This window comes from Octopus bimaculoides, chromosome 29 (assembly GCF_046866305.1).
Source record: "Octopus bimaculoides isolate indiv1 chromosome 29, ASM4686630v1, whole genome shotgun sequence".
In the NCBI taxonomy this organism is placed as follows: Eukaryota; Metazoa; Mollusca; class Cephalopoda; order Octopoda; family Octopodidae; genus Octopus; species Octopus bimaculoides.
The window spans coordinates 16,117,628-16,145,127 of record NC_142956.1 but is presented as its reverse complement, the minus strand read 5'-3'; the positions used below and the strand labels follow the sequence as shown (position 1 = coordinate 16,145,127).

Sequence of the window (27,500 nt, the reverse complement as noted above, 5' to 3'; positions counted from 1 at the left end):
CTTCATTGGAATTTCAACATCAACAACAGGGTATATGTGCGTGTGTATATATGTATGCATGTATGTATGTATGTGTGCATGTGTGTGTATGTATGTGTTTGTGTATGTGTGTGTTAGGGGCATCCACCGAGTTTCGGTCTACCAAATTCTTCATATGGCTTTGGTCGGCCTGGGGTTATAGAATAGAACACATGCCCATGGTGCCACACAGTGGGATTGAACCAGAAACAATGTGGTTTCGAAGCGAGCTTCTCAACCACACAGCCAAGCGTGCGACATAAAACAGCAAATGTTTTAACTGACATGCTCAAAGCTGAAAGTAACTAAGAAACAGAAACAGCCATACAAAAAACAAGGAGAGAGAGAGAGAGAGAGAGAGAGAGAGAGAGAGAGAGAGAAGAAAGAAAGAGAGAGAGAGAGAGAGAGAGAGAGAGAGAGAACACTCGTCAGTAACTGATTTTCAACAGTTGCTGTGGACCAGTATGAATGTCCGGATCACAGATGTGCGACGAGATTTTTAGCTACTTCGTAATAGACAGCACTGTTAACAAACAAATGCGTAATGGACGCAATAGTTTCTTGTACGTTTTTAAATATCTAAAATGAATCTTCCTTGATGTTGTAGCAGGGCTTAGATTTGAAATCGCGCTAACTCAGTAACGAGAAATTGGCCACAGCATATCAGGGGATTTGCTCTGAATTTTGACCAATAATATTTCAGCTGCAGTCGTATGATCAATGGAATTTTCCATGATTTTCCTACCAAAATATAGTCATAAATAAAGAAGCGAGAGACAGTCGGTGCAGAGATTGGGAGAGCTCCCAGAGAAGACAGACGAACAGGATTCTTGCTCGTTGTTCAATTCAAAAAAGGGACTTTGTCTACAATGCATTTCCCTAAACACTGACATAGGACTTTATTTCTCACTCCTTGCCAAAACGAAAATATAGCTATCTAATTCCTACCGAACATACATACAAACATGCATACATGCATACATACATACATACATGCATACATACATACACATATACATACATACATAATTGCATTCATGCACGCATACATACGTACATTATATTCATACATATATACATACAAACATTATATATATATATATATATATATATATATATATATATATATATATTCGCCATGGTAGATCATTCGCCATGATAGATCGCCGACCACTACATTTATATTTTTTTCTCTTTGTTTCTCTCCTTATTTCTTTCTGTGTTCCTTTCAGTTGAAGAGCGTAGGCTCGAAACGTCAAGGACTTTCTCTATTCCCGAGCGTTAAACTAATACATCCATTTGTTGTTTACACCACCTGTCACCGTCTGTTGTTTTTTTCGTAAATTCTCCCATATATATATAATATACGTACATATAGACATATTTATACGTAAACATATATGCATATATAGGTGTCCCAAAATAAACTATCTACTTCAGCGAAATCGGGATTAAGTAATAAACAAAATTGTTAATATTTAAAAAAATTTGCCTGATTTCATTGAAATAGAAAATTCTGAGACATCTTGAATACGCGCGCGCACACACACACACACACACACACACACACACACACACATAGCTATATATACATATCTTGTGTCATTACGCCAATATTAATAACACACATGTATATGCTTATATATATATACATCTACACATTCTTATGTATCTACATACATAAATTATATATATATATATATATATATATATATATATATATATATATATATATATATATATATATATATATACATAAAAACACGACCACACACGCACACGTATGTGTGTGCGTGTGTGTGTGTTTGTTTGTGTGCACACCACACACACATCTAAATTGCAACCTATTTACCGAAAGAAATCTACTGATTAAAAACAATACTGTTTGGTACAACGAGATAGAATCAAAGCAACATATAGGGGTTATTTGGTGCTTAGACAGTTAGAGAAACAAACAAATGAATAAAGAAACAAACAAAGTAATAAATAGGGCAGCTTGAGTATTGTTTGGTTTCGACGAAATAAATAGATTAGACAAACATGGCCGCCCGCCTTTGTGTGTCGTCTGCTTCAGTGAAACGGACAAAAACAAATCATCGCACGTAATTTGCATGAGGAGTTAATAAACATGCTCAGGTTTTGAAGGAAGATATGTTATATTTGGTTTTTGTTCAGGCAACTGGAACATGCAAATAGCAGACACCAGTTATACCTTGAAATCTTCTAGTTCGTCCTCAATGTTAAATATGTCCACGCTGGAGGCATTGCTGATCAAGTCATCTTCAATGAAGTCAACCTGTCCACACACACAATACATATATAACAGCAATACATAATACATATAGTTATCGTATTTACTTGTGTATATGTCGCATTCGTGTATAAGACGCACCCCTAGTTTAGTGTTAATTTTTGGTACAAAATTTTTCTCCCTTCATAGTTTTAGCTCTCCACCGTGTTTAAGTCACTTCCCGTAAAGGCACGTGGCTCAGTGGTTGGGGCATTTGGCTTACGATCGTTAGGTCGCGAGTTCGATACCAGACGGTGCGTTGTCCCCTCGCAAATTAGCGGTTCGACAAAAGAGACCAATAGAATATGTACCAGGCTTATACAGAAAACAAGTACCAGGAGGCTTAAACTTTCAAGGCGATGCCCTAGCATGGCCGCCGCCTAATGACTGAAACATGTAAAAGGTAAAAAGATATATATGTGTGTGTGTGTGTGTGTCTGAAGATAATTTCAAATATGAAAACTGTAAAAAGAAAGTTTTTTTTGTTGTTAAATATCTAGAAATAATTTGGAACAATTTTCCTTATGTAAAAATTGGAATGAAAAAAAAAAATGGAGAAACTGAAGAAGTAAAGGAAACGAAATAAAAGTAAGAATATATTTTTTTTAATGGATAAACGGAATGGAACCCACTGAAGAGCAAATTCTACAGGGTGTCCACAAAGTCTGGGTACATGGGGATTAACACATCCTTTAAGAAATTATTATTTCTTATATTTAATTGTTTATGTTGTGATTTTATTTACTCCATGTACCCAGACTTTGTGGACACCCTGTAGTTCTCGATTTTGGAAGGAAAGAGACGAGGGAGTAAAAGATCACGTGATCAGTTAACGAGAAATATCGATACTTTACCTGACTTTTTGCTGGAAGCGAGTCTGACCCTCCGTCTACGGCATCTTGCTTTGTGGCTCTCTCTTCTGCTGCTGTTTCGGCTTTCTTCGACTCCTGAGCCAGTGTGTTCAGCGGAACTTGCTCTTGGCCGACAGTTTTGGTAATCACAGGCTCGGCCGAATTGTTAGAGGAGGGGATGGTTTCAGCTGGTGTTGAACCGCCATTGGCTGGAATTGATTCCTCGGCAGGAGCGGATACTGGCGGGGGTGTCTCCTCCTTGACTGGTTTGGGGGGACTCTTCTTGAAAAACCGCATCTGGTAATAATAATAATAATAATAATAACAACAATAATATTAATAATAAATTCTTGAAAAGTACATGGAACAAATAGGGGCTGCAATAAAGGTGGAGCACTTGCAGAAAACAGCACTGCTTGGAACCGCTCGAATATTCCGGATGGTGCTCGGAAAATAAGAGGTATTACCTTAGTTCACTGGTAGTGAACAGCTGACACCGTAGTATATGTCCAGCGTTAGAAGCTGTGCAAAGGCAATAATAATAATAATAATAATAATAATAATAATAAACAATTCAAAATTCAACGTACGGTGTCGGAGTCTAAGTTGTCCTCAGCCTCTGTGTCTATAGTCCAGACACCGGAATCTTCACGATCTTCTGTATCCTTGCTATTGTCAGCTGGTGGCCACTCACTGGTGATGAGAGGCGTTTGGTCACTGTCCTCGTGGTCGGCAGCTGTGTGGAAACAGAGAAAGAGAAAGAGAAGGTGAGAATGGAGTAATTGTTGTAAAAACAAAAACAAAAAAAAACGAGGGGATTTTGAGATGGGCAAAGACTTAACCGTCTCTTATCATTTGAAACACGTGTAGGTTTGTTTTCGTCCTTGTATCTTAGAAGTTGGTGTGTCTGAAGTAAGACGTGATCGTTTGAGGTGGGCAAACAATTACGAGTATGTAATAGTCGGTAGTGACACAAACGGGTATGTATCTGCTATGCACCCATAGCTTCGAGTTGACTCAGGTTTTGTGAACGGGAGGTTTTGTGAATGGGAGGTTTTGTGACTCGGGTTTTGTAAGTGAATTGGAGTAGATATGGAAACTGTACAGTAACCGCTTCGGGTGGGTTGTACACCGTAGTTTAAAAGATCAGCTTTGTCGTACGCACACACAGCGGTACGCTGAGAGTACCCGAGCGGTGCGTTAACGGTACATGTGTCTGTGGATTGACCGGTAACTTCGTACACGAAATCAACGAGTTGGATGTTTAGATGGTCGAGAAACTGGACACACCTTACGTTGTTGATGACAGGGTAGTTCATGATGATGATGATGATGATCATCATCATCATCATCATCATCTTTATCATTTGTATGTATGTGCATGTGTGTGTGTATATATATATAAATGCATTCATGTGTATGTACGGATGTATGTATACATATGTGTAGATGTTTATGTATGTATGTATATATATATTTATATGCTTGTATGTGTGTGTATGTATATTTCTGTATGTATGTGTCCGTATGTACATATGTATGCAAGTTAACATATGCGCATGTATATATATAATACACACACACACACACACACACACACACACACACACACACACACACACACACACACACACACACAAGTGCACACACACGCATAAACTCACATATACTTACGGTCATTCATTCGTAGAACGTAACCGATCTTGATTCATCTAACTACTACCGTAGAGTCCAACTAATATATTTATATATATATATATATATATATATATATATATATATATATATATATATATATATATATATCCATTTTCCCTGTGCTCATTACATGAATCAATACCTTAAAACAATTGAAGCTGGTTGCATATTTTCATAAAATTCTCAAAGCATATTCGCCTTTGTATGTATGTATATATATATATATATATACATACAAATTTTTTTTCTCCGTGTTTTTCTCCTTGTTTTCTCCTTATTCTTTCTGTTGAAGAGCGTAGCTCGAAACGTTAAAGACTTTCTCAATTCCCGAGTGTTAAACTAATACATCCTTTTGTTGTTTACACCACCTGTCCTCGTATATATATATATATATATATATATATATATACATGTATGTGTATGTATATGTTTGTGTGTCTGTGTTTGTCCCCCCAACATCGCTTGACAACCGATGGTGTGTCGGTCTTCACTATACACTTAGTCCACTTGGGGGGGGGGGGTAATTCGAGGCAAACCCCACGCAAAAGTCCCAGATTATTCTGCCATCCCCAAAGCATGGGAGGTGCCATCTTCCAGTTTGTTTCCTCCTGCTTAGAAAAACATACTCAGACTCGATCCATTCGGTCTCACCAGTCTTGCCACTACTGCAGAAATCACTTTATCAATATCTCATACAATTCTTTCTGGCCTTATTAACTTTACTGAAATATAGAAATATATCGGCCATGTTTGAAACATCTAAGTACATGAAATATTATTTATCTTCCAATGCTATTATCTTTTAAATAAATAAACAGACGATTCATATTTATATATATGTTTGTTCTATTAACAGAAATGTATTGAATGAAGAAAAAAAATCGTTAACCTACTTTTGAAATTGTTGTGCGTCTTTATATATATATATATATATATATATATATATATATATATATGTATATGTATGTATGTATGTATGTATGTGTGTGTGTGTGTGTATTGTATATATAAAAGAGACCACTAAGTGGACTGCTCATGTGCTAGAAACGATCACCGAAAAGTTCTCAAAGAAAAAATGTAGCGATGCAAAAACACACGGGCGAGACTAATGAAAATTATAGAAATAAATATAAGGTTATCTGTAGACCATGGTTTCGAAATCAATGTACAGATAACCTTATATTTATTTCTATAATTTTCATTAGTCTCGCCCGTGTGTTTTTGCATCGCTACATTTTCTCTTTGAGAACTTTTCGGTGATCGTCTTCTAGCACATTAGCAGTCCACTTAGTGGTCTCTTTTATATATACAATACACACACACACACACACACACACACACACACACACATACATACATACATACATATATATATATATATATATATATATATATATATATATATATATATATATATATATAAAGACGCACAACAATTTCAAAAGTAGGTTAACGATTTTTTCACTAGTCTTGCTACATTTTTTCACTAGTCTTGCTACATTTTTTCTTTGAGAACTTTTCGGTGATCTTCTAGCACATTAGCAGTCCACTTAGTGGTCTCTTATATACACACACACACATATATATATATATATATATATATATATATATATATATATATAAATATATATATATATATATATATATATACAATAATCCTTTTGAGATCTCAGAAAATTTTTTATGAATCTTCTGATTCTTTTAATGTGCTGGTTTCCTGGTATTAAATTGATATTAATTAATATCAAATTTTTTTACCCTATTATTTTAATTAATTATGTATTTGAACTTACAGAACGTAAAGGTGCACGAAACGCCGCTAACCATTATGCCAGGTTAACGATTCTGTCTGTTCGTCGCCATATATAATACACTAAGTGTCTTTCTAGGTTAACTTTCAATATTCAGACACGTGCTGGGGAATGTAAACTATGTATGGATTTATGTATGCATGCATTCTTCGAAACGCCGGAGTTTTAATGATGGCAGCTGATGAAGTGGATGTTTCTATGTGGCCTGCTTGTTTGTTGCACCTTGTTTGCCACTTTGTCCTTGTTCTTTTGCCACGTCATGTACCCAGTTATGTATCTATATGTACATGTAGATGAACGTATATACATACATGTACATATATATGCATATACTCATATATTGTTTATATATATATATATATATATATATATATATATATATATATATATATAAATATGTATACACGTATATACACATGCATATATACGTATATATATATATATATATATATATATAGACATGTATATATATATATATATATATATATATATATATATGTATATATGTATATATTTATGTGTGTGTGTGTGTGTGTGTGTATATATATATATGTATATATATATATATATATATATATATATATATATATAGGTAAATCATAATCAAAATAAGAAAAAAAAAGAAAGCAAGGGAAGTCAAAAGGACGCACTCAATGCATGTATTAGGTTGACACTGAGAGAAAGTTTAAGATGGAAAAAAAGAAGTGAGTGTGACATTTCGAGCAGATGGCTCTTCGTCAGAAAAAGGAGAGGAGAGAGTCCTGAGAGAAGGAAAGGATACTCCAGGATTATATACATGTGTGTGTGTGTGTGTGTGTGTGTGTGTGTGTGTGTGTGTGTGTGTGTGTGTTAGTTATAGAATTTAGGCACATTTACACGTAGGACGCCAGAGATGGCTAGGTACAATAACAGGGTTCCCAGTGAAGTAAACAACTATGAAAGTATCAGGTATTGGTAGGCTACTGTAAATATGTAAGTACCAAATCCAATTTAAACCCAAGATCCGGTTCTAGGTGCGGCGTGTTTTATTATATATAAAAGACCACATCCATCTGTCTACTTATCTACCTACATACCTATCTATCTACCTACTTACCTGAGGCAATTAGAAGTGGCATCGCATCCGACGTTTTGGCGGCGAGGTTGGCCCTTGACCAACACTTCAACGCCAAACACGAAGGGTGCGTTGTCAGGGCTAGGATGCGTGCTCTAAGAAACGAAGGTGTTGGAGCCGCACGAGAGGCCCGGGTGGCGGAGGCGCAACAGGGCAACAAAGCCACCATTCGGTCTCTGGTGGACGAACAGGGGCGCGAACTGCTCGAGCCAAGCAAAATGTGTGAGGCCTTTCAGCGGCACTTTGCTCGACTGTTTGGGACGAATGGCGAGCGAGAACGCAGGGTGGACTTCAGTGCCTACCTGCACAGCCTGCCACGACTCTCGGCAAGAGAGGCGGAGTGCTGCGAAGGTGCCATCACGGCGGCGGAAGTGAGGGACGCGATGGCGGGATGCTCGAGGGACAAATCTCCGGGTTTGGATGGTCTGCCCTACGAGCTTTACAACTGTAAGCCAGACTTGTTTGGAGACGTCTTGGTGGCGGTGTACTGCAACTGGCAGCAAAACGGGAGCATTCCCGGTTTTGTGAGTCGAGGAGCCGTAACGCTGCTGAAGAAAGATCCAAACAAGGGGGACGTCATAGATAACTTTAGGCCCATCACTCTGCTCAATGCAGACTTGAAAATTTTGGCCAAGGTGTTAGCCAAGCGGTTGGCGCTTGTCATCGAGAAACTGATCGGCAAGGCGCAAACGTGCGCGGTGCCGGGCAGGAGCATCCATGACAACCTCCATCTGATGCGCTACATCATAGAGAGGGTAGTTAAGGAACCTGGCATGGGTGGGGCCCTGATCAATTTAGATCAATCGAAAGCTTTCGATAGGGTAGACCATCAATACTTGGAGGCTGTCCTCATAGCAGCCGGCTTCGGTCCCATTTTCCGCGGCTGGATGGCTGCCTTGTACAGAGGCATCCGTTCGGTAGTTCGCGTCAATGGGCATCTATCAAGACCCTTCGACATTGCACGTTCGGTCCGTCAGGGATGCCCCCTCTCGTCGCTTCTGTACGTGTTGACTCTCGAGCCACTACTGCGGAAGCTGGCGACGCTGAGGGGCATCCCGCGAGAGTTGGGATGCGGGACGAGCGTGTCGGCATACGCGGACGACGTCACCGTCATAGTGTCTAGCCAAAAGCACATCGAGCTTGTCGGCGAGACACTGAGAGACTACGAAGCGGTAACGGGAGCGAAAATCAACCGGGATAAGTCAGTGGGCTTGCGGCTCGGCACCTGGAGAAGCAACCCCATGCCGTCAAGTAGCGCCTCCGTCGTGGGACGTTGGACTGACGGTCCGGTTGAGATGCTCGGGGTCTGGTTTGGTCCAGACCTCCAAACGGAGAAGAACTGGGACGAGATAACGAGAAGGGTGGCCACTCTAGCCCGGCAATGGGCCGAGAGGAAGCTTTCCCTGAAAGGTCGGGCGGAGGTGGCGAACACGTACATCGCGTCCGTCATCTACTACCGCCTGACCGTCGTTCCTTGTCCCGACCCTACCATCACCAAACTGGAGCGCATCCTCTTCCGCTTCTTGTGGAAAGGAAGCGTTCCGATGGTTAGGCGATCCGTTTGCTGCCAACACCCGTTAAAAGGAGGACTGGGCATGCCGTGGTTGATGATGCGCAGACACGCGCTGAGACTGCGACATCTCCGGCTCTACGTAGACAGCGGTGAACAGGTGTGGTCACCGTTTGTGCGGCGCGCTTTCCCGCAGTTCGTCTCCATGACCGAACTGCAGTCATGGATCAAGAAGAGGCCGAGGAAGGGCGAATGGCACCGCGAGTGTCGCGCTGCTCTTCGGCAACTCCAACAACCCGGGTCAACCTTGAGCGACTGCATCACAACTAACGCATTCTATAGTGGATTAGTGGAGGGAAGGTACGACGACGATCTCGGGGCGAACCTGGGCGTCGACGAGGAATACCTGACCCGCCTGTTTAAGACGACCTTCGGGCCGGGACCTATGGACAACTTCCAGAGATCCCTGGCCTGGCAGTGCTATCGAGAAGCACTACCCGTTCGGGATAAGCTCTACAGGCATGGCTCGAGAAACACGGGGCCGACCTGTCCGAGATGCCGGCAGAGCGACGAAACCGTTCTGCACGCACTCGTACAGTGTCCCACCATTTCCGAGCTGTGGGCTTACGTCGAACAACTGCTATCGCGTGTGGGACGAGTCGGTCTATCAGCCGAGTCTATCGTGAATATTGTCGCGCCTCCTTCCTTTAAACGGGAAGGAAGAGCTATTTTCATCGTACTTGTGGCTATGGCGAAAGAATGTGTATGGTGGACGCGTCTGAAAGGTCTAGAGACAAAGACTTTCCTCTCTGGGCAATCTCTCATCAACTTCTTCAAGTATCACCTGAAGAGGAAGTTGAGAGTAGAAAGGGAAGTCTTGTCTAGTGAATGCTTCAAAAAAAGATGGGTGAATGTAGCAAGGATGGCACGTGTGAACGACGGAGCCATCTTGAGCATAACCCTATGAACAAGAAAAAAAAATAAAACAAAAAGGCAAAAGAGAGTCACTTACTGTTATAGTTTCTTCAATGAGAATATTGACCAAGGTTACCGTGGTCTTTTCCGTGGGCTTTTCCTTCCACGGCTAAACCTAAACTGTCCTCCCCTCTTTTTACACGAGAACATTACTGTGTGATACACGATCCCTATTGATCGGCCTTTCCTTTTCTTTTTTTTCGATCCCTTTTGATCGAACTGCCCCTTTTTCCCTTCCTACGATCCCTTTTGATCGACACCACCAATTTCTTTTTTTTTTTTTTTTTTTTTTTTTTCCTTCCTTCCCCCTCCCAAAAAGAAAAGCTCTACATTGTATTTGTCCCATCTTCGTTGAGCCCTGTGTGGCTAATAAAAGAAATGTATCTATCTATCTATCTATCTATCTATCTATCTATCTATCTATCTATCTATCTATTTGTCTGTCTGTCTCTATAGCTGTCTGTCTATCTCCTCTCTGCTTATAAGTGTACATACATATATATCTATATCTATCTTTCTCTCTCTCGCCCTCTCTCTTTCTATATATATGTATGTATATATATGTATATGTATGAATGTATGTGTTTAAGTATGTGTTCAAACAGACGAGTTCTATCTATCTATCTATCTATCTATCTATCTATCTATCTATCTATCTATCTATCTATCTGTCTGTCTGTCTGTCTGTCTGTCTGTCTGTCTGTCTGTCTGTCTCCTCTCTGCTTATAAAGTGTACATACACACACACACACACATATATATATATATATATATATATATATATATATATATATATATATATATATATATCGCTCTCTCTCTCTCTCTCTATATATATATATGTATGTATATATATGTATATGCATGTAAGTATGTATGTATTTAAGTATGTATTCAAACAGACGAGTTGGTCATGAGTGGAACAGCTTTAATAATAAGTCTACTTGATTTGATGGATGATATGAAGTGAAAAGTCACCACCCTCACCACCACCACCACCAAAAGTAGAGTTAATTGCCCTGTTATTTCTAACCTTGTTTTGAGTCACCACATAATTATACGTTGAGTGGCTGTGATGGTGGTGATGACGACGGTGGTGTGGCATTGTTGTCGATTCTGTTCGCTATTTTTTATAACCCTAGGTCAGTTTTGACCGAGCTGACCTACAAGTACACTCAATGGTTACCCATCGGTGACCACCCCGTCTGAAATTCCCAACTCGATGGTTTCTGCCCCTCTCGAGACCTTTGAGCTGACATTTCAGATGTATGCCCAACGATGTTCCAGCCGTGGCCATCCTGTCTTTTATTCAGACATAGTGTATCTAGGACTACATTAACTAATTGTTACTAATAGTATAGTTGGAAAGAGTAGTGGCTGTAGGTGTTGTTTATATACATACATACATACACATACGTAATATATCCATATATATGTATATATATATATATACACACACACACATATACAAACAATATATATACATATATACATACATATATGTATATATATATATATATATATATATATATATATATATATATATATATATATATATATATATATATATATATATATGTGTGTGTGTGTGTGTGTGTATCAGTGTATGCATGTGTGTGTGTGTATATATATATATATATATATATATATATATATATATATATATATATAAATGTATAATAAACTTTATAATAAACTTTAATATAAATGAATTTAGCGTCAAAACTCTTATTTAAATTTGTGATATATAACCAAGGAGATTGATCCATAAGGAGTCTACTATAGACCATTGTGGACGAATTTTTGCTATTTTGGTAACGACTACGTTTTATCTCACCAAAACATTGTGGAGATATCATTATATGAACACCTATATATATATAATGTAGTCATACATATATATAACATATATATATATACGTATTCATACATATATATGGCATACATACGTACATACATGCATGCATACATGCATATATACCGGGTGCGGCATATACATTTACCCATTATTCAAACAGAAACTGATATACTCTTGTTTGAAAAAGTAATCGCGAATATTGTACGAAGCATCCTAAATTCTTCTTGTTTCATTGTCCACCCTTAATTGACTGTGGCGGGTCAAACAAAACACACGAAGAAATTGTTGTATTGAAAATGGCTGGTGTAAAGAATAATGAAGTGATAAAGCAGTCGAGAAAATATGTTGAACGCAAACGGTGGCCATTTTGAATTGTAAATACATACGTAAAATATTGTCAATGAATATAACAGTCAATTTGTAAACTTTCGTTTACCAAAGCCTAAAACTTTATAGTTGGGGATGGTCATATTTTTGCCAATTAAAGGCATGCGCTATATACTTGGTCTTCGGTTCAACTTCATTATTTTTTTTTATTTTAGCGTCTTTTGTCTAAGCTCTTTGGTCACACATTCTATGAGATACGTGGGATAAAGTGGGCTTAGAGAAAGGACACTAAAGTAAGAATAATGATAGGGATGAAGTGAAGAACGAGTATACAGTGTGTGTGTTTAGTTGGGGAAAATATGACCATCTCAGAGTATAACAATATCTGCTTCAGCATACGATTCGACATACGAGGAATCTTGCAAGACAAATATACAAACGTGAAGCTTTTTATTTTATGATAAAATATATAATGGGTAAGCATATGTACAGGTGTGTGTGTATCGTGTGTGCGTGAGTTTGTGTGTGTGTGTGCGTGTGTGTGTGCACGCGTACGTTTGTATTTAAGCAGATGTATGTCTATGAAAGAACAGCTAGATAGATTGGTGGACGTATGTATTTATACCTGTTCGTGCCTATACATATACAAGGGGGTGCTGAAAAGTTCCTGGCTTTAAGGGTGTAGCGAAAGACCTGGCTGAAGGCCCAACCTTCCGAGTTCTTTTACAGGGCTTAGAAAAACTGAAGGACTGCTGCAGTAAGTGTGTGAATCTGAGAGGGGAACATGTTGAGTAAAATCATAACTGATTCACCTGTATTTTCTTTTACCCAAAGCCAGGAACTTTTCAGCACTCCTTCGTATGTATAGATACATAGTGTGTTTATGCGTTCATGGTTTAAATGAATGGCGCCCATATTGGAGACAGGAAGTCTATAAGCGATTGTATTACGAGAATAATCCTACCTTTTTTCGTGTTTCCAGCACCCGCTTCACGTTTTAATTGTTCAATACGCGGTACCGTGGTGCAATCAGTCTTTGGCGTGGTTTCGTCGGTCTTACCTCCGACGGCTTCCACCTCGACCGTGGGTTCGGCGTCGCCGATACGTGTTTCGCATGATGGAGGTGCTGTTTTATGGTCACCAGCGACACGTTTGACGAAATTTCCGGTTGACTCCGTCGTGCGTCGCTCACAAAGCGCCTCCATAACGAAGTTGTCTCCTTCACCCATGTAGCTTTTATTTTCATGTTGCTTGACGTGGTCGTCTGCTTCTTCAGGTCTGGTCCAGTTGCGATGAAATCCAGTTTCCAGAATCGTACAACTCAAGGATTGCATCGACTCGAGTTGACCGTCGCCGATTTTCTCTTCCTTAATATCTAAAGCTATAGCCATTTGGAAATCTATGGTTTCATCAGTTTCCAATGAAGAATCTTCACAACGTTGACAATCTGTGTTCGATTCGCCAGTGGTGCTCGTTTGTGGGGAAAATGTATTTTGTTCAGATGACAGTTTGTTTGTCGACTGCAACTCTCTGTGCATTTCTTCATGCGTTGTGTTGCAGATATCACGAAGACTTTCACCACTTTCGTTCCGTTCCTGGTCTTGATTCTTGTCATCGTTCGTGTTGCCACTTAAATCTTCGTCCTGTTTATTCAAAATTTTGAAATCAGGGAAAGAACGATCAGTATTTTCAGGGATTTCCAAAACGGGGGACATTTCACTGCGATTGAAACGAGACTCAAAAGAATCTACAATGCTTTTCGCCATTTTGTCTTCTTCAAATTTCCAGTTGAGACCTTTGTCGACAGAATCGACTATGCACAAACTCGTGTTATTTTCTTTTTCAACCTTATTCTCGTCGTTTTTGCAGTTATTTTCCAAGATAATTCCTTCGTACTCGCTTGTGTCACTGTTAAAATGTCTTCCTTTTCTCTCCGTTGGTAAAACGACGTTCACGTAGCTTTCAAGGATTTCTTCGCTTTCAATGTTTATCTCTTCCTCGTTGTAAGTCAACCTCCTCGTATTAGTCTCTTCGCAAAGATTAGCTGCGTATTTTGTGACCGCACACTTATTTTCTGGTTCCTCTACATACGACTTTGAGCAGTAGAGTTCTTCAGTTAAACTGTCATTCCGCTTCTTGTCTTCCCCGCCATCTTCAATGATGTCACACGTCACGTGAGCTACGTCACAATCGGTGAATTCATGGACGGCATCTTCTTCAAATTCGAACGAAGTACTCGGAGTAGCAGTGCCTTCAAAATTCACAGAATTTACAGAATGAGATTTAGGAATTTGAGGCCCCGCATTAGATATTGAATCTTTACCCTTCACAAATTCGTCCTTCTCGGAAAACTCAGAGTCTTGCAGATTGCGTCTATTGAACTCGAAGACGCTTCGATTATTAACAGAATTGTTAATGTTGGGTCCATAAACCGGGTTAACATCTCCTCTCTTTATCGTTTCCAAATCTTCAACACCAGTAAATCCTAAAACAACGTATTCGGGCAACTCTTTATCTTCCATCTCGTCTCGCATGAAGTCTTTCTTTGCACATACTGTGGAAATATCAGTAGTAACATCTTTTGAATCATCGTCTGAATGCTCGCATAGTTTCCCGCCTTTCACCAAATTCGATCTCGTACAGGGGCATCCTTCTGCTGGTTCAATGTTTTCCTCGATCACTGGATAATCCATATCTTTGTAGCAGATGCTTGTGAACAGCGTGTAGTCGCTGTCTTCCGTTAAATCTGAGTAACTACGATCTTTGTCCGTCCCATTAACCTCTCCGCTAGCAGAAGCGGCAGATGTATTGCCTGTATAAGAAATGCAACGTTCGACCGAGTAGCCAGTGACTTCGTCATCGTAACGATTATTCGAAGTGTCGTTGGCTTCGATACTGCGGCGCGTGTACGTCCCTGTCTGTTGTAAGGGACACAAGTCAGGCTCACCCTCAACAGAACACCGCATATCTAAAGGGTTAGACAACGCCGCGTTAGTGATATTCTGTCTGGAATAGCCGATCGGTTCGTCGTCACAATGAACTTCGTGGCCTGTACCCTTTCCTTCCGTTCGTCGTTCTGTGATTCCGTCGCCGTCTCGATTTACAGGATGTTCGTCTCCGTCCGTAGCGTCGCTGCAATCACTGTACATGCTCGCTGCACGTCCTATAACATTGGAACCATCGGCATCTCCGCCCCGACGGTGCTCCGCGCCGTCTCCAACGTTTCCTCGGTAGCCGGTCACGTGATGCATGTGATAGCCATTTCCGTTGTCCCCTCTCTTGCTAGTCATTCCTGCAGCAAAATCTGCAACGTCCGCTTCCGATTCATATCCTGTCACAGCACCGATATTTCCGCTTTTTCTATGCTCAGCATTCACATCGTATCCGGTGACGTCTCGACTACTCTCACTTTCGCAACGATCCTTTACTTCCTGTCCGGCGCCGAACCCGGTGGTGATGGCAATTTCATCGGCCTCTTTTCCGTCGCCATCCAATCGGGAACCTTTGTCGCATGTATAACTCGTGACGTCTAAGAAACCGCTATAACAACTTCCGGTTGGTTCATAATTTCTCTCTACTCCGCTGGCTCCTTCTTCGAGAGAATGGTACCCGGAAGTTGTGATACTAGTCTGTCTTAGGTACCGGGGTACAACTTTATCACTATCGCTGAAACCAACAGTACTATTACCACACGTGACCGAGTCGACGGCCTCGACACAGCTGTCACCACTAGCGCCACCTTGCCGGCAAGTCATGTCAGAAAGGGTAGACATTTTGTCTGTCCAGTTTTCATTCATATAACCGAATGTGCAAACATCTCCAGTGCAGACGATGTTTGCGCTGCTGTCCACAGCCTCGTTTTCAACCCTCTGCCTCCACCTTTCATCCGAGTACTGTCCATTATCTTCTTCTTCTGGGATATCATCGAGATTGTCACATCCGGCGAATATGTTTTCATATCCAGTATATACACTGTCACTTCCGCTGTGATTTTTGCCTTTTTCAGAGTACATGTTACTACTTCCGGAATAGGTGGCGTCAATTTCAGCGAAGATATTTCTTCTGGCATATAAATTGTCGCTCGCAGACAACATGTTACTTCCTGAATACGCAGAATCACTTCCGAAATTGATAGTGTCCTGTTTAGTGTACATTGCCTCACTTCCAGAATACATAACTTCGTTATTTCCGGTGTACATATTTTCAGTTCCGGTATATGATTTGTCATTTCCAATGAACATATTACTTCTTTCATTAGTCGTATCACTTCCGGGATAAACGGTGTTATCCCCAGACATATTATTATTATTATTATTATTATTATTATTATTATTATTATTATTATTATTTCCGAGGTATAAGTCGTCACTTCCGGAATATTGGAGGAGACAGCTGCTGCCGTCATTATCGTGGTGGCTGTGCTGATAGTCATTGTCTTGCATGTCATTGGTGTTTTCTTTACACGTGACTTCGAAGGCAGTTTTAGCTGTGCAGTGAACAGCAGCTTCAGCGCATTTTTTCCCATCGGAGCGTTTCAGCGAACATTCGCCATTTTTTTTTCTGTCAGTCGACATCACTGCTTCTTCCGAGAAATGACCGTCCTGCTGATTTTCGGCGCAGTGTTCGAAACCGTGAAGGTCGAATTGTTGTCGATGTTGCTGTTGTTGGTGATGGTGATGGGTATCGTACTGATCAAGTTGGTCTAGCGGTCGGACGCTGCGATTTCGAGTTGCATTGGTGTCCAATTCAAAATTAGCCAAGTCACTTCCGGAATAGGTAATTTCGTCAGAACTTAATCTATGTTTACTAACGCTGCTGCCGTTGTTAATGTAGATGTTGATACTAGTGTTATAATTGCTGTAGGGTTCGCCACTGCAGCTAGTAAAATCGTTATTATTGCTACCACTGTAGATGGCGCTGCCGTGTTCATTAAGAGAGACGCCATCTTGAAGTTGCCCACCGCCGTCACTGGTGACTACGCCTTGATGTTCACCGCCAATAAAAACAGCGCAGCCACTACCGGTTTTTGTGAAACTGTTCCGGTCGTGTTCGGCGGTTGTATCCGTTAGAGAATATTCTTGTCCGGCAAAGGAGTCCGTCAGACGGAGCTTGTTTTCACTGAAAGTGTCTGGTGGAGGATGTGCGCGTGTATCTTCGGAGAAAGGGTTCAGTAAAGGGATCTCGTGTTTAACAAAAGGGTTCGTCTGGAAACGTTCGAATCCACTGAAGGAATCCATCAGGGAACATTCTCGTTCGGTGACGTTTCTCGTAACCGTTGGCATGGATGTGGCAGTGAAGTTCCGCGAATGATCGACAACATCTTCGATCGAATCGCAGTTTTGTCCCCAATGACTGCCACCAAGCCCACAGCCTCCGCTACCACCGTTACTATTATTATTATCATTAGTAGTAGTATTCATATTAGTAGTAGTAGTGGTAGCAGTAGTTGTAGTACTCTCCGTATGGCCACTGCTCGTCACCGCCATTTCCCTGAATGGGAAAGAAATTTCGTCGCGCCGAGAAAAATCGTTAATCTCGTGTGTACTGCGATCGTTCTCGTGATTCGTCGGCCATTTGCAAAATTTACGCAATTCGTCTCCAAATTCTTGTTGCTGTCGAAGTTCTTCTTCTTCTTCTTCTTCTTCTTCTTCTTCTTCTTCTTCTTCTTTATCCTCCTCTTCTACGTCTCGTCTTTTTTCCTCCTTCACCACAAACGCCACGGTTTCTCCTCTTTCTTCTCGTCCCCCTCCTCCTTCTCCTCGCTTCCTTCCTGCTGTTCCTCCTGCCACCGGCTCTTCCTTTCGTTTCCCTTTCCCCCGCCGCCGTCGACCCCCTCCACCACTTCGAACTTTGACCTCTCGTCGTCCTCCTGTCGTTTCTCGTCCGGTCAGTCCTGTTGTTGTTATTGTTGCTTTTCTTTCGCTCGCGTCTCTTCTTGTCCCTCCTCCTCCTCCTCCACCTCCTTCAACAAGCAATCCGCTTTCTCCTTCCCCGTTTTTCTTTCTTCTTCTAGTCCCTCCTAAACCGCCAGCACCAACACCAACACCACCATCACTACACCCGGCTCTACTACCTCCACCACCATCACCATCGCCACCACCACCACCACCACCACCATCAACAGTACCTACCCCGCTACTTTCATTACCAGCCTTCGTCTCTTCTCTCTTTCCTTTTTTCACATCAGGCTTCGTTGCTCCTCCTTTTCCTCCTTCCTCTCCTCGTCCTCCTCCACCTCCTTCTCCTCTTAATTCTCCTCTCACACTTTCTTTCATGCAAACGTTTCCTCCTACCTCTTCGGCTCTTGTTTTGACGTCATCGTCGTCGTCGTCACCGCCGCCGCCGTCGCCGCTGTGGTCGCCCTTGTGGTCTTCAAGTTCCGCCTCTTCCTTTCGCTCTTCATTTTCTTCTTCCTCTTCCTCCGCCTCGTCATCGTCACCATCATTGTCATCAGCGTACTTAAAATACGAACCCGCGAAAGCCATATTCTTGGCCCCGACAGGATGCGAGTTCCGATGAAGTTCGACCCCAACTTCTGTACCGGAAACCGACTCGCCTCCACCATCGCTCCTTCTGCCTCGAAGACGACCATAACGATGATAATAATAATAACAATCATCATCATCATCGTCATCGTCATCATCGATGGCTGTAATGGTTTCGGCGGTGGCGGCGGCAACGGTGGTGTTGGTGTTGGTGAAGTCAGTATCGCCGATTGTTCTGCCGCTGTTGGTGCTGCTCCTCCCCTCGTTCCAAACCGGGCGATAAATCCGGGTAGTACGGGAAGTAGCGGTAGCAGTGGTAGACACTGCCATCGGGGTCGCGGTCGACGCCGTCGTCATCGTCGTCGTCGTAGTGCTAGAAACAGCCTCGCTGTCGCTACTGAAAGCCTCGTTGTCGTTGCCGCCGTCTTCGGCCATCTTGTACCCGGCAATTGCAATCCAGCCGTCGTGGTGGTCGTAGGATTGGTGTTGCTGGCAATGACGATGGTAGATTTCTGGATCGAAATCTTCGTCGTAGTCTGAAGGGTCGGCTGTGGATTGGACTGTGATGGCTGCGGCGTAGCTGTACTCCCCCTTCATATGTCTGACTTTACTCTTACTAATGTTACAATCTTAATAAATGTAGTAGTAGTAGTAGAGGTGGTAATGGTGGTAGTAGTTGTGGTGGTGGTGTTGATAATGTTATTGTAGTTGTCACTGTTTAGTTCCAGGTAAGTTCTGATCTAACAACAAACCTATTAAAAAAATCAAACGACACTCCGGCCATGACCATCTCGTCTTGTTTTTTTTTTTTCCTTTTCGTTTTCAGGATTTATTTCAGGTTACATTGTCCAATGTCCCCTTTCGTGTTCTTTAAAACAAACAAACAAAAAACATTTAAAACGACTATAAAAGAGTTATTATTTGAGGGTGATTTGGCTGCTATTTTTCGCAGATCGAGTGACCACCTTTGTTATTGCTGGTTAAGCTGTTGGCCGAACGGCCGAATTACTGGTAGTATCCGCCGTGTTGTTGTTGTTTTTGTTGCTGGTAGTGGTGGTGGTGGTGGTGTTTTAGCCCTCGGTCGGCGCCGATCCAGCTGACCTATGATTTAAAACGCAATCTGGTCTTGGATCGAATCGATGGCTAAAAAGACACTCTGCATTATTCAATGCTGACCTTCATTAATTTTGATCGATATGGTATAATATGAAAGAGGTTTAGCTGCTGTTTCTAGCCAACCGGGTAGAGATACTTCGCCTGCGTTGGCTTAAATATCAAACTTCTTTTGAAAATGTGATGTAACCATCACGTTTTAAAACAGTTGGGTGTTATATATGCGAGATTTGGCAGCTATTTCTACCGGTCAGCTAGCCAGGTAGAAGCGTTGACTCAAATATTTTGAATTGAAAAGTGAAAATAGAAGGTGTCCTTCACTTTTTAAGTCGGTATGTTGTGATTTGTATGAGATCTGACTGCTATTTCCAGCGACCAAGTGGCGGGGTAAAGACGTTCTCGCAGGCGCAAATATTTTTGAGTTGCTATTTCTAACGATTTAGCAACCAGGTTGTAACTCTCATTGGCACAAATATTACAAACATTTTGAACAGTGAAAATGTACTGTGTCCTTCACTTTCAAAGTGATTTGTATGAGATGTGGCTGCTATTTCCAGCAGCCAGGCAACCAGAGAGAGATTCCCGCCGGCTCAATTATTTTAAATTTGCTGAAATTTGAAAACGTAATGTCCTTCCTTTTTAAGACGGTAGGGTGTGACTTGAGTGAGATTTAGCTGTTATATCTAGCGGCTAGGCATTTGAATAGAGAAGCTCTCGATGGTACAAATACATAAAAAATTTTGAAAAGTGAAAATGTAATATGTCCTTTTTTTTAAAAATCGGTTAGGAGTGATTTGTGGGAGATTTGGCAGTTATTTCCAGCGGTCAAGCGGTTGGACAGAGAAGCTCTTGATGGTTCTATTATTAAAATTTTTCTTTGGAAAGTGAAAATGTAATGTCCTTCATTTTTTAAAGCAATAAGGTATGATTTGTTGGAGATTTGGTCGCTACATCCTGTAGTCAAAGCAACGAGAGAGAGAGAGAGAGAGAGAGAGAGAGAGAGAGAGAGAGAGAGAGAGAGAGAGAGGGCGAGAGAGAGGGCGAGAGAGAGAGAGAGAGAGGGCGAGAGAGAGAAAGAGAGAGAGAGAGAGAGAGAGAGAGAGAGAGAGAAACTCACGGTGGCTCAAATATTTTTAACTTGTTGAAATTTGAAAATGTAATATATCCTTCCCCCTTTCAAACGATAAAATGTAATTTGAGGGACATTTAACTGCTGTTTCTTGACGTTTCCTTCGTCAGTGGATTGTCGGTAGTATTGTTGTTGATGTTGGTATTGTTGTTGTCATTCCAATGGACATAAAAATATCCGTATGTGGTCGAAAACTGACCACTTGTAAACCACTACAATCAGTCGTCTGCCTGATCAATTACTCATTTCTCAGTGCCGCCACCTATCGGTGTTATTGCAACTGCTGTTGCTGCTGCTGTTGTTGTTGTAATTACTGTTACTGTTGCTGCTGTTGTTGTAATTACTGTTACTGTTGCTGTTGTCCACAATGTCAAGGGCGCCGACCGATTTTCGGTTATTGGCATAAGTCTGGAATCTCGCTTTCAATGGCGTCCACGCAAACGCCGATTTCTGAACCTGATATTGTTAATCGTGTCCATGTCGCTGCTGTTACTGTTGTGATTGCTGTTGTTCATAGCAACAGCAGCATTTCTCAACCGGGACCCATACAGCCCTTTGGCGGTCCATATAAGATTATTTTGTTGTTAAAATTTATGCGCGATAGATTGGGTGTACTTCTACAGTACACAAGATATTAAATTTCTTTTGTATACATAGTTGATAGTTGCAGGTGTGGCTACGTGGTAAGAAGCTTCCCTCCTAACTACATAGTACCGAGTTCAATCCCACTGCGTGGTACCTTGGGCAAGTGTCTTCTACTATAGCTTCGGCCCGACCAAAAACTTGTGAGTGGATTTGGTAGATGGAAACTGAAAGAAGCCTGTCGTATATATATATATATATATATATCTTTCATTCCCTTACTTGCTTCAGTCATTTGACTGCGGCCATGCTGGAGCACCGCCTATAGTCGAACAAATCGACCCCAGGACTTATTCTTTGCAAGCCTAATGTGTTGGAAACAAAATACGAATTTTGAAAGAAGTTTCTATAAAACTAGTTTCTTAAACAATGAATGACTATAAAGGTCCACCAGAATAAAATAGTTACATAGGTAAAAACTGGTCGTGAACCACAAACCTTAACAAACCAAAAAATACAAGGTACACACTATACAATAGGAAAGTTAATAAAATAACACGCTCCATTTGTACTCTACAGGTCAGATACCCAACAGAAAACCACAACTCGCATTATATAAAGGATTATACAAACACAGATGCAATAAAAGACTCGAGCCAAAACTCATAACAAAATAAATTGATGCAATACGATACCAGGAAGAGTTTTGTACATCTCAATCCCATCGCCAAAAAAAAACAAACAAACAACAACATAGAAACAGAATACACGATGCTGCACACACGTTAGCAACACTAAGGAGGTAGCAGGTGATGCAGTTGAAATTCGCGAAAAATTAATAGTAATAATTATTTCCATAAGGCCTGAAAGTTTGGGGGAAGGGATTAAGTCGATTATATCGACCCCAGTGCGTAACTGGTACTTATTTCATCGACCCCGAAAGTACTAGAGGCAAAATGGACCTCGGCAGAATTTGAGCTCAGAACGTAAGGACGAAATGCCGCTAAGCATTTTGCTCAGCGTTCTAACGATTCTGCCAGCTCGCCTCCTTAAAATCTAATAATAATAATAATCATTCTTCCCGACCCATATACACTCACAGGGCCGGTTTCTCTGTCTCCATGGCACAGCTATTCCCCCACCCATCCACCCACCGGTGGGCGGGGTACTGGTCTGTCACAGGGTTACTCATTTTTGCCAGCTGATTGGACTGGATCAGTGTGAAATGAAGTGCTTTTGCTGAAGAACACAGCGCTTCGCCCGGATCAGGAATCGAACCCCCAATCTTACAATCACGAGTGCAACGCGCTAACCACTAAGCCACGCGCTAACCACTAAGCCACGCGCCTCCACGCTATAATTAACACTATAGGTAAAATTTAGTATGTTAATTGTTACCCCACCACCCCTCCTCCTTGAGCCTGCGACATGCCCAGCGCCCCCTTTGGGCCGATACCGCCTACGTTGAGAACTTCTGGCGTAAAAGGTCCCTTGTTAAGATAATGGTAGCGTGACATGTTGGAGTGGAGGAGTGAAAGAGTGGAATGGCGGCGTGGTTCAGCGGTTTGACAATTTCGGATAATTGATACCCTGGGCTGTGAGAAATGACTGGACAGAGGATATTTTCGTCAATGTAAGTCTACTTCCCGTCGAGCAAATTCCTGTTTCTATGTTTAACGCTGATGCTGTTGTCGTTGTTGTTGTTGCTGTGATGGTAGTGGTGGTGACGATGGTTTTGAAGGTGGAAATATATATATATATATATATATATATATATATATATCCACGCATACACATTGTATATACACACACAGACACACACATTGTGTCTGCGTGTATATATATATGTATATATATATATATATATATATATATATATATATATATATATATATATATATATATATATATATATATATGGGAGAATATACGAAAAAACAACAACAGACGAGGACAGGTGGTGTAAATAACAAAAGGATGTATTAGTATGACGCTCGGGAATACGGAAAGTCTTTGACGTTTCGAGCTACGCTCTTCAACAGAAAGAATACGGAGACAAGGAGAAAAACACGGAGAAAAAAATTGAATAGTGTCCAGTCAACGGTCAAGGATAAAGAGAGCAATGGTAAAGTTGGAAATATATATATATATATATAATAATAATACAAATGATATATGAGCATCTGCATGTATGCGTACATATATGTACATACCTACATCTACATGTATATATAGATGCATATCCGGGTACAGGACGTCAAAAAAGGAAAGGGAACATAAATAAAGCACAAAAAACGGACTTTTTTTACGGACAACAGAATGAATACATAGGAAAACGGACGAGTCACTTATGGAACTTTTCCTTCATCACCTACCACTATTCTAAACTAGGCGTTTCGAAGATGAGGCAGAACGCGCTCTTAGAATAGCTCTCCTCGCGAAATGGATTAACCTGCTAAGCGGAAGGTTCCAAGGTAGCAAACAAAAACCAAGACAGGAAAAATTAAACAGTGAAAACAATATATATATATAAATATATACACGCCCCACACACACACACATATATATATATATATACAGAGAACCAATGGATGAGATCGAGAGAATCTAAATATAGAAAACACTTTGTAGCGCTCAAATGATTTGAACTTACACTCCAACATGTTTACCGAGGCCCAAGTCAACAGGGTAAAGAGTAACTATAAGGGAATCTTATCTATCCACCCTGATGAAGGAAGCTCTGAATTTTACCAATGTTTATTTGCTTGCATTAACTGACGAACGACACCTGCCCACATTATGAAGTAACTCTGAGCCTCCAGAAACAGCTGTCGCTTTCTCCTCTCTAATTCTTTGATTCTATGTAATCTGAGTAAGCTTGCTCTATTAAAACTATATATATATTGTTAACCATTAAAACCCATGATTTTATCTATTTTAATCACTGTCTCTCTGTCTCTATGTCTGTCTGTCTGTCTGTCTCTCACTCTTACTTCCTGTTTCTGTTGTGCCTGTATTTCAAAGGGGTCAGCCGTGTCACACTCTGTGTCACGCTGAATCTCCCCGAGAACTACGTTAAGGGTACACGTGTCTGTGGAGTGCTCAACCACGTGCACGTTAATTTCACGAGCAGGCTGTTCCGTTGGTCGTATCAACTGGAACCCTCGACGTCGTAAGCGACCGAGTGCCAGACAAATACACGAATAAGCATTTAAATTTGATTGGATCGTTGATATAATATTCGTTACAAACTGGGTGTTTGTTGGTTTGTTGTTTTGTGGTGGGGTGAAAATAATTATTAATTCATTTACTGTACAAATCATAACGTAACAATAAATTTTGAATTAATGTGTGGATGCGTGCATATTAAGGAGTATAAGATATTATATGTGCAAATATATTTAAGAGTAAATTATAAGTGTATCAATCATACAATGTATTTATGTATACACTATTCCAATTGATGAAAATCTATTAATATTGACTTAATTAGGTGTCTGCCAATTATGTATTATCAATGCAACCATTAATTCATTTATCTCTATGTTTAGATATATATTACATAAACAGGTGCGGGCATGGTTGTGTAGTTAAGAAGCTCGCTTCGCAACCACACGGTTTCGAGTTCGGTTCCACTACCTGGCACATCGGGACGACTATAGCATTGTGAATGAATTTGGCGTGTGGAAACTCGTCGTGTATACTCTCTTTTTACTTGTTTCAGTCACTTGACTGCAGCCATGCTGGAGCACCGCCTTTAGTCGAAGAAATCGACCCCAGGACTTATTCTTTGTAAGCCTAGTACTTATTCTATCGGTATTTTTTGCCGAACCGCTAAGTTACGGGGACATAAACACACCAGCGATGTTGTGGGGACAAACATAGACACACAAACACATACACACACACACATATATATACATATATACGGCGGGCTTCTTCCAGTTTCCGTCTACCAAATCTACTCACACGGCTTTGGTCGGCCCGAGGCTATAGTAGAAGACACTTGCCCAAGGTGCCACGCAGTGGGACTGAACCCGGAACCATGTGGTTGGTAAGCAAGCTTCTTATCACGCAGCCACTCCTGTATATGCATGTATATATATATATATATATATATATATATATATAAAATTATGTATATGTACATGTATGTATATGTATGTGTATATGTGTATTACGTGTAAGTTGTTTGGACCTAGGTCAGCCCTGCAACCATTGTTCTTGGCATTATTGTTGTTGTTGTATATCGTCCGGACAAAGACCAAAATACATTTGCGCCTGGTGTTACTGGTCATTGGTGACGGCGACGAAGCATGAAACATCCGGCGGAATGGCCACCACCGCCGCCGCCGCCACTACTACCGTTCTGATGAAGAGTGGGTGGGGGTGGGGGGATCAGTGAGGGGTGGGGATGGGGGGCGGGGCGGAGAACCGATGACAAACTCGTCATCATCGCATTCCCCGACGAACGAAACAGCTTGTTTTCTCTCCCTCCTTCATTAATTCCTTTCTTTCTTTCTTTCTTTCTTTCTTTCTTTCTTTCAGTCATTCTTCCTTTCTTCCTTCCTTCCTCCTTTTTTACCTTCTTTCTTTGCTTCTTTCTTTCTTCCTCCCTTTTTTCTTTCGTCTTTTTTCCTTTTCTTTATTACTCTCTTTTCCCTTGCTTCCTTTCTTTCTTTATTTCTTTCATCAATTCATTCTTTCTTCCTTTTTCATCCTTCCTTCCTTTCTTTCCTTCATTCCTTCTTTTCTTTCTTTCATTTTTTCATTCATTCATTCTTTCTTTCTTTCTTTATTCATTCATCGATTCTTTCTTTCTTTCTTTCTTTCTTTTACTTTATTCCTTCCTTCATTTTTGCTTCCCTCTTTCACAGTTGGTTTCTTCAAAGGCGGCCAAGCTGGCCGAATCGTTGGCACGCCGCTGGACAAAATGCATTACAGCACTTTGACCATTTAACGTTCCAAACTCCACGACAACTTTAACATGAAATAACTTATTAAGAACTAATTTTTGTTAAGAAGGCTAAGAGAAAAAGATGTTTTATATGACACATTCTACCAGTGTCCCAAGTTTGAAAGTGTTTCGTTAAGAAAACAAGTGTTGCCCGTCAAACCAAAAAGATCCGCACGCCGCCGGACAAAATGCATTACAACACTTTGACCGTTTAACGTTTCAAACTCCACCAAGGTCGACGCAGTCACACACACACACACACACACACACACACACACACACACACACACACAAACCGAGTGGAACTTGCTTATTGCGATCACTTTGGAATGAAACATCAGAAGCTATAAGAAATGTGTCGAGCGTGTTTAATAGCGATTAATTTGGATAACATTAGCCTGCATTATCTATCTATCTATCTCTCCCTCTCATATATATATATATATATATATATACACACACACATACAATGATAAATACACATATGCTCCAGCATGATCACAGCCGCATGGCTGAAACGAATAAAAGAATACATATACATACACACACACACGCACATACATATAATGCATATATCTATATATATATATATATAGATATCTATCTATATATCTGTCTATTTCTCAATCTATCTATCTATCTATCTATCTATCTATCTATCTATCTATCTATCAAACAATAAGCAACACGGATTTCAAAAGTGATTGCAGTACGCACGTTTCATGCTACTTCAATTTATTTAAGTAATGTGAGCATTACCTTAAATGCAATATGAAGAGCAA

General features: G+C 40.8%; 2 protein-coding genes across 5 annotated transcripts in view; one reads left to right on the top strand and one right to left on the bottom strand.

Moving 5' to 3' along the window:
• LOC106869044 (uncharacterized) overlaps positions 1–21,328 on the bottom strand; it is a 28,577-nt gene extending 7,249 nt beyond the window's left edge. The window contains exons 1-4 of one of the 2 annotated variants that reach the window (XM_089345141.1): positions 13,417–21,328; positions 3,750–3,895; positions 3,163–3,456; positions 2,231–2,314 (exon numbers count right to left, since the gene is read on the bottom strand). In XM_089345141.1, coding sequence (XP_089201267.1) covers positions 2,231–2,314; positions 3,163–3,456; positions 3,750–3,895; positions 13,417–19,534 — 6,642 coding nt within the window. In that variant the 5' untranslated portion in view covers positions 19,535–21,328. The remainder of the gene's footprint in view (positions 1–2,230; positions 2,315–3,162; positions 3,457–3,749; positions 3,896–13,416) is intronic. The other variant, XM_089345142.1, reaches the window with a different exon arrangement.
• LOC106876738 (N-acyl-phosphatidylethanolamine-hydrolyzing phospholipase D) overlaps positions 1–27,500 on the top strand; it is a 235,918-nt gene that overhangs the window by 72,559 nt on the left and 135,859 nt on the right. The gene's annotated exons all lie outside the window — the stretch shown is intronic.